This window comes from Elephantulus edwardii, unplaced genomic scaffold (assembly GCF_000299155.1).
Source record: "Elephantulus edwardii isolate Elephantulus edwardi_28Jun2011 unplaced genomic scaffold, EleEdw1.0 scaffold00418, whole genome shotgun sequence".
In the NCBI taxonomy this organism is placed as follows: domain Eukaryota; kingdom Metazoa; phylum Chordata; class Mammalia; order Macroscelidea; family Macroscelididae; genus Elephantulus; species Elephantulus edwardii.
The window spans coordinates 549,627-557,839 of NW_006400168.1; the positions used below are offsets into that span (position 1 = coordinate 549,627).

The following is an 8,213-nucleotide window of genomic DNA, read 5'->3' on the forward strand; positions in this document are numbered from 1 at the left end:
TAGGGATATTGTAGCTGATGTTAGATGGATCTTAGCTGAAAGCAGGGAATACCAGAAGAATGTCTATCTGTGTTTCATTGATTATGCAAAGGTGTTTGACTATGTGGATCATAACAAACTGTGGCTGACTCTGAGAAGAATGAGAATGAATCCCAGAACACTTGATCGTGCTAATGCAAAACCTATACTTGCACCAAGAGACAGGCGTCCCAACAGAGCAGGGCAACACTGCATGGTTCAAAATTGTGAAGGGCATACGCCAGGGATGTGTCCTGTCTCCATACCTTTTCAACCTGTATGCAGAACAGATCATCCGAGAGGCTGAGCTCTGTGGGGAGAAGTTGGCGTCAGGATTGGTGGAAGATCTGCTGACAATCTGCGTTATGCAGATGACACAGCCCAGCTTGCTGAAAGTGAAGAGGACCTGAAACACTTGCTGCAGAGGGTCAAGAACTGCAGCCTTCAGTATGGATTGAAGCTCAATGTCAAGAAGACAAAGATTCTCACCACTGGATCAATTGGCAGCATCAGGATGGATGGTGAAGAGATTGAGATTGTTAACAACTTTAGTCAGCTTGGCTCCACAGTCAACACTCTTGGCACCAGTAGCCAGGAAATCAAAAGACGTATTGCGATGGGAAAGTCTGCTGTTAGGGACCTCTCCAGGGCACTGAAGAGCAACGGTGTCTCTCTGGAGACTAAGGTACGTCTGATACAGGCCATGGTCTTTACAACCACTTGTTATACATCAGAGAGTTGGACAATGACTAGGAAAGATAGAAAGAGAATTGATGCCTTTGAGCTGTGGTGCTGGAGAAGAGTATTGAGTGTATCATGAACTGCTGAGAAAACAAACATTTAACCTGGAGAGGGTTAAACCAGGCTGCTTCTTGGAGGCAAGAATTCTGGAGCTTTGTCTGACATATTTTGGACATGTTGTAAGGAGGGACAGGTCCTTGGAGAGGGACATCATACTTGGGAGGGTGAAGGGATGGCACAAGAGGGGAAGACCCCCTATGAGGTGGATTGACTCAGTGACTTGGTAATTGGGATGGGTGTGTCAAGAGGCAGTGCGATTGGCACAGGATAGAGCAGGGTTTAGGGCTATTGTACATAGGGTCGCTATGAGTCGCAAGTGACTCGATGGCACATAACAATAACAAACTCTTAGAAGAATAAGAGGTGGGAGGTGCCTGTTTTTTGAGGGGTCCTTGTAGGAGAAAGAAGTAAAAATTATATCCTTATTTATTATTAATTTCAATGAAAATTTACATAGACTTTGCTTAACTTTGATAAAATGAATTATAATAGCTGGTATATGGTTTAAGATCATAAGCTCTGGGTTTGAGTCTTAGTTCCATTTATTTAGATCTTGATTAATATTACTCTTCTAAACCTCTTTTCTCATCTGGAAAACAGAGACAATATCTGCTTTATATATTTGTTCCAAGGATGAAATTATTTAATATTTTAAAGTATACATACCCACATAGCACATCTGGGCCACTATTTAGAAAGCAATGAGGGGAGGCTGTTTCTCTTAGAACAGTTAAAATCTGAGGAATATAAAAATAAACATAAGTCAGGATCACCCATTTGTCTAGAGTAAAATGAATTCTGACTCACAGATTGGCCCTGTAAAGGATTTGAGAAACCAGGTTAATCAAGCATTAGGTATCAGGTTAGTGGTGGTCAGCAATGGCCCAGCTTAGACCATGGCTTTATTAATATATGCAGATCTTGGGAGAATTTCAAGAAACTTAGTCTTTCAGCTTTATTGATAAGTTTAAGTGGAGAATGTATGAAATATATGGAAGAAGAAACTGGTTTAAAATGACTAAACGCTTCTAGACTAGGGCAGACGCCTAAGAAATATCAGAGCTTTCTGTTTTAGTTGGCTATCTTCTGTTCTAGTTAGCTATGGAAACAGAAGTTGGATTAAATGGTTTCTAGGAGATTTATGTTGATTTTGTAATTTATCTTGATTTCGTGGGAACATTAAGAACAGAACAGGAGACCACATTTAAAAAAAATTTTATGCTCTAAGTATTTTAGACACTACAGCACGGTTTTGTTTTCTGCCTCCTTTTATTGAGAGATGTTGCATAGAAGGAAGCTACTAACTTTCCCACCCTATGCAGAGACCCCAGAATCCAACAACGGCGTGTATACTTCCTTCATGAAGTCTCATCGCTGCTATGACCTGATTCCCACAAGTTCCAAATTAGTTGTATTTGATACTTCCCTGCAGGTAGGTGAACTCCTCTTTTCCCTTTCTCCATCTTTGGAGCCTCTAGTTCAATATCTCAAGTCCTTTCTCTTCCCAAGGGTACTATTCTTGTCCTTTGGAGTTAGTCTCATGTTTTCCCCCAACATGCCCTGTTCTGTCAGAGTTCTGCCCCTTGTGAATTTCGCTTTGTGACTATACTCTTGGTTACAGGTGAAGAAAGCTTTCTTTGCCTTGGTGACTAATGGTGTACGAGCTGCCCCTTTGTGGGACAGTAATAAGCAAAGTTTTGTGGGTAAGCAAAAATTTTTGGAATACAATATTTTTGGTATCATTTGCTGAACAGTGCTTGGGCAGTGCTGAAGACTCTTGTTTTGGCCTTTAGGTATGCTTACCATCACGGACTTCATCAATATCCTGCATCGCTACTATAAATCAGCCTTGGTAAGGAACCATAGCCCACAGAACATTCCCTGCCCTAAGTCCCTTGTACTCACTTCCTTCATCCAAGCAAGCCACAAGAAATTAATGAAGCAGGGAGATTAGACCTCAAGTACTGTTGCTTTTGCTTCTAGGTACAGATCTATGAACTTGAAGAACATAAGATAGAAACTTGGAGAGGTATGTTGAATATGGGGGGCTGTAAAAGGATGAAAAGGTGGAAGGTTCCTGAGAAATAGTTTTTACTTGTGAAAATCATTGCTTTTCCCTTCAGAGGTGTACCTACAGGACTCCTTTAAACCACTTGTCTGCATTTCTCCCAATGCCAGGTGAGTTCCAACTACTCATTTGTCCAGAAAGTTAAGATCCAAGCCATCTGTGTAGTTAAAGTCCTGTTGTTTGTTATTTGGTGCCATTGACTTGTGACTTACAGCAACCCTATGAAAAATAGATCTGAACCTTGCCCTACCCTATGCCATCCTTATGATTTCTAATAGTCATGTGTCATTTAATTTTGTGGAGGATTTTCCCCTCTTGCTGAGCCTCGCCCTTTTCAGCTTAACAACTTTTCCCAGGGGCTTGGCCCCTCCTGATAACATGCCCAGAATGTATGAAACCAAGTTTCACCATCTTTGCCTTTAAGGAGCACCCTGGTTGCACTTCCTCTAAGATGGATTCGTCTATTCTTTTGGTAGTCCATGGGATATTCACTTTTCTTCTCCAGCACCACAGTTCAGAGGCATTGATTCTTTTTTCTTCTTACTCATTTTGCAACTTTCAGATGCACAGGAAGTAATTGAAAATATCAAGGCTTGGATCAGGTGCATCTTAGTCTTTAAACTTACATTGTTGGTGTTTAGCACTTTGAAGAGACCCTTGACAGCAGATTTTCCCATCTTTTGATTTTTTTGACTGTTGCTCTTATATTTATATTATAATTTTATTATAATCAATATTATATATTGATTATATTGAGACGCACACAACTCTAGAGAAAAGAGCTAAAGAGAACAAACACTCCTCCCAACCACATACATTCTCAACACTCTTTAAGTCTGGTCTGAACACTGCCACCTCCCCACCAACACCAGTTTTCCCTATTTGTAAATCTCTTAAAGAGATAGTAACCCACCTTCAGCCCCATCACTATGTAACTGGTCAGTATTCATTTTTTCCACTTTCCTACAGCTTGTTTGATGCTGTCTCATCATTAATTCGAAACAAGATCCACAGGCTGCCAGTTATTGATCCAGAATCAGGCAACACATTGTATATCCTCACCCACAAGCGTATCCTCAAGTTCCTAAAATTATTTGTAAGTGCTCTCAATAAAGTTCTTACTTTTTATATATTTAATTATGGTGGTATCTCAGGGTGGTTTGGGACCTTGAAAATCAAGCCTGATAACTCTTTCCTCAGATTGCCGAGTTCCCCAAGCCAGAGTTCATGTCTAAATCTCTGGAGGAGCTTCAGATTGGCACCTATGCCAACATTGCTATGGTCCGTACTACCACCCCTGTCTATGTGGCTCTGGGCATCTTTGTACAGCACCGAGTTTCTGCCCTGCCAGTGGTGGACGAGAAAGGTGAGAGATTGCCCAGGAGGAGGGAGGGCTTCCAAAAGTTAGGGGACTCAAGATAACGTGCCTCTTAACTCATCTTAGCCAGGAGAGTAATTCTATGAACAGGGTGAGCCTTGAATGCTAGGTTCTCCTTACTGAGCTGCCTCTTTCCCCCTAGGGCGTGTGGTGGACATCTACTCCAAGTTTGATGTTATTGTGAGTGATTTTGGAGGGGTTGGGAGGCAGGGAAACAAGGGAGTGAACAGAGGAGCTACGATACTGCATGTGAAGAGGGAGACGGGAGAGTGTCTACTGGTACCTAAGGGTCTTGCAAGTTTCTAAGTTTACAAATCCTGTTGTAAAAGAATTGATGAATTGAGTGTGGCATGGTTAACTGTCCTGAGTCCCTCTTAGTCTGTCCTAATTAAGGCTTGGGGATTGATTCCCTTCTCTGGAAGCTCCTTCCTCTTTCTCCTCAGAATCTGGCAGCAGAAAAGACCTACAATAACCTTGATGTGTCTGTGACCAAAGCCCTGCAACACCAATCACACTATTTTGAGGGTGTCCTGAAGTGCTATCTACATGAGACTCTCGAGACTATCATCAATAGACTTGTAGAAGCAGAGGTAGGAGAACTAAAGACCCTTAATAGAGCAGAATTGGGTGGGGGGAGCAGGTGGTAAGAGAACTAAGCCTTGAGAGTGGACTTTGGAAAACTGGACGGGAGTAGATTGACCCACCCTGAGGCTGGCACTAAACACTGCCTTTCTTCCTTGTTTTCTGCCAGGTTCATCGACTTGTGGTGGTGGATGAGAATGATGTGGTCAAGGGAATTGTATCTCTCTCTGACATCCTTCAGGCCCTGGTGCTTACAGGTGGAGAGAAGAATCCCTGAGCTGAGGAAAGGACAAAGAACTCAGACAGCACTGGGAAGTCTTTTCTACTTGCTGTCTGCCAACAGCTCTGGGAATCAGACATGACACTGTGGGAGAATTGTGATTTTGTGCTCAGCTCAGGAACAAATGCCCACCCCCACCCCGCCCTTCTACCTGGGGGCTAGGGGCATTGGAGAAGAAAGGAAGATAGATTGTTAGCTGCCTTTGCCCTCACATGTATGCTTGAGAAAAGTTTAGTCCAGCCCATCTCAGTCACCATCCTCTTAGACATCGCCCCCTTTCTGGGTCAATTGTGGGCTCTCTGCCTTTCCTCAGATTCTGATCTCTAAGAGATCCCTAGACCTCATACTGCCTTTATTTCTATCCCTACCCCTTACTTCATCTTAAGATAATAGCACAGCAGAAGTCTTTATTTTTATTAGTCTTGTTTCATGCTGTGTGTGGGAGGCTGAGTCCAGTTAGTGACATTTTTTTTTCCCATAATGGGAGTGAAGATGATCATGGCATGGAGGCCTTTGGGTTCCTGTACTGTTTTTGTATGAAAGCTGATAGAGGGTGAAGTGGTTAGCTGATATTACGGTTTTTCATGGCAAACCTAATTAAAATGACAGGAACTTCTTCATGGTATTGCAGTGTTTGGTTTTTGTAGTCAGTTGACACTAGTGATCCAGCCTTGCTCTTTTATAAGATTTCTTCAACTCAGAATTAATAACAACAGCAGCAGCAATACACATGTGCACACGTACAGAGTAAGAAGTAGTATTGTCAGCCCTAAGGCATGCAGTTTTAATCCATCAGTAACTCCACAGGAGAAAGATGGGCAATCTTCTCCTATGTGATTTAAAGCCTCTGAAACCCATTACAGAGTAATTTGAGTTGGTTCTGACTTGATTTGTGCAACAACATGAAAAAAAAGTGTGTGTGTGTGTATATAAAACTTACTATATGTCAGGTACCGTTTTTAGTACTTTGCTGTGAACATATTTAATCCTGGTGCAGTCCATCGGGAACTGTGCTGCTTACCCAGAAAGAGATGGGCAATCATCTGCTGTGCAATTTGCAGGCTTGGAAACCTGGAGGGTCAACTATGAGTCAGTTCTAATTTAACAGCAGTGAGTTGGAGTTTGGTTTTGTTTTTAACTTTATTTAATTCTCAGAACACTATTTGGTATTATTGCTCTTCTACTTTTACAGACTTTTAAAAACAAACACAGAAAGGTTAAATAACTTGCGCAAAATCACACAGCTAGTAAAAAGTAGAGCTAAGATTTGATTTCACACATTCTAACTCCTGAATATTTCATGCACTTTACCAGTACTCCAGACTTCTGCCTTTCTAATTCAACTGACTAGAAGAGATCCGCATTTGTTTGCATTACAAAAAAAGATGTTCAGAGTGTGGAAATTACCAAGCAATATTAATATCACATGCAAGTGAAATCTTGCAGAAGATTATTCAGAAAAAAATGAAACAATACAATGATAAGGGACCTCTAGAAATTCAAGCTGGATTTAAAAGAAATTGTGAAATGAGGATTATTGCTAATATCAGATGGATCTTGGCTGAAAGCAGAGAATATCAGAAAGGTGTTTATACTTGTGTTTTACTAACTACACAAAGGCATTTGTGGATCATAACAAATAATTACTAGTATTTGGAAAAATGAGAATCCCAAAACCGTTAATTTTGCTCATGCGAAACATGTATGTAGACCTAGAGGCAGTAGTCCAAACGAGAACATTGCATGGTTTAAAATCAGGAAAGGTGTATGTAAAGGTTGTATTTTTTTCTTCATACTTATTCAATCTATATGTTGAGTAAATCATTAGAGAAGGTGGCATCAGGATTAGAGGAAGATTCAACAACCTGTGTTATACAGATAGCAAAGCCTTACAGAAAGTGAAGAAGACTTGATGCACTGACTAAAGAAGATAAAAGACTACAGGCTTCAGTATGGGATCCATCTCAGTATAAAGAAAACAGAAATCCTGACCATTGGACCAAGAGATGAAAGATAACAGATTAAAGTTATCATTTTTTTCTTTTTACTTAGATCCACAATCAACAGTCATGGTAGCAGCAAATCAGATGTATGGGGAAATCTGCTGTTACGGACACCTTTAAAGTACAAAGATGTCACTTTAAAGACTAAGATATGCCTGACTTAAGTCATGGTATTTTCAGTTGCTTCATGTGCATGTGAAAATTGCAGAATGAATAAGGCCAAAGAATCAATGCTTTGAATACTAGTGTAAGAGAAGAGTATTGAAACAAATCTGTCTGGGAGGAAGTACAACCAGAGTGTTCCTTAGAGGCAAAGATAGTGAAATTCATTTTACATGCTTTGACATGTTGGCAGAAGAGGGCTAGTCCTTGGAATAAGAAATCATGCTGGGAAATGTGTAAGGAAAATGAGGAAGATCTGTGAATTGACACTGCGACTCTAAAATGGGCTTGAGCACCAAAGAGATCACAAGAATGGTATAGGATAGGGCAAAATTCAGATAACGGTCATCTGTTACTCTGTGAGTCAGAATTGACAGTACTTAAGGAGCAGTTGCTCCACCCCCTTTTTATCTCCCTTTTCGTTTTTCATGGGCCATAACTGGGCCCAAGGAAAAGTCCATGACAATGTTAGATCATCATAGAGTAGTGAGACTGAAGGTTTCCTTCAGGCCTAGATAGCAGGGCTATACATGAATTCTGCTGAGTGGTTGATATCTTTGCTTTTCTTTCAAAGAATGGAGGGAACGGAAAAACAGGACTATGGTCTACCATAACACCCTTCCCTGTACTGAAACTGTGGACCAACACAGCAGTAAGAATCAAAAGGCATGCTAATTGGGTTTGAGTTAAAGGCTAGCTATCATCTAACTTTGCCTTGATCCAGGACTGGAAGTAGTTTCAGAGTTACTCCTTGCCCTTAGTCACTGTGCCTAACTAAGCCCTCTGATAAACCCCCCAAGCCCTACCATGCAGGTATCTCCAAATCAGCCTTCTTAAATGGGTAGATCACAGGGGAAAGCATCAAGGTACTTATTAGAGCTCAGCTTTTGCTGCTGCATCATGTCAATGGAAAAGTCCTCT

The 8,213-nt window shown here is 41.1% G+C and overlaps 2 protein-coding genes across 2 annotated transcripts in view; both read left to right on the forward strand.

Annotated features, from left to right (window-relative positions):
* Positions 1 to 1,918, forward strand: part of KMT2D (lysine (K)-specific methyltransferase 2D) — a 48,001-nt gene extending 46,083 nt beyond the window's left edge. Inside the window, exon 56 of the mRNA XM_006902497.1 lies at positions 1,915 to 1,918. Within this exon, the coding sequence (XP_006902559.1) occupies positions 1,915 to 1,918 (4 nt within the window). The remainder of the gene's footprint in view (positions 1 to 1,914) is intronic.
* A 180-nt stretch (positions 1,919 to 2,098) lies between these two features.
* PRKAG1 (protein kinase, AMP-activated, gamma 1 non-catalytic subunit) lies at positions 2,099 to 5,124 on the forward strand. Its single transcript, XM_006902498.1, has 10 exons — positions 2,099 to 2,251; positions 2,441 to 2,522; positions 2,613 to 2,671; positions 2,803 to 2,848; positions 2,943 to 2,997; positions 3,857 to 4,001; positions 4,106 to 4,253; positions 4,408 to 4,445; positions 4,709 to 4,855; positions 5,017 to 5,124. The coding sequence occupies exons 1-10, from the start codon at positions 2,099 to 2,101 to the stop codon at positions 5,122 to 5,124; spliced, it is 981 nt and encodes a 326-aa protein (XP_006902560.1).
* The last annotated feature ends 3,089 nt before the right edge of the window (positions 5,125 to 8,213 follow it).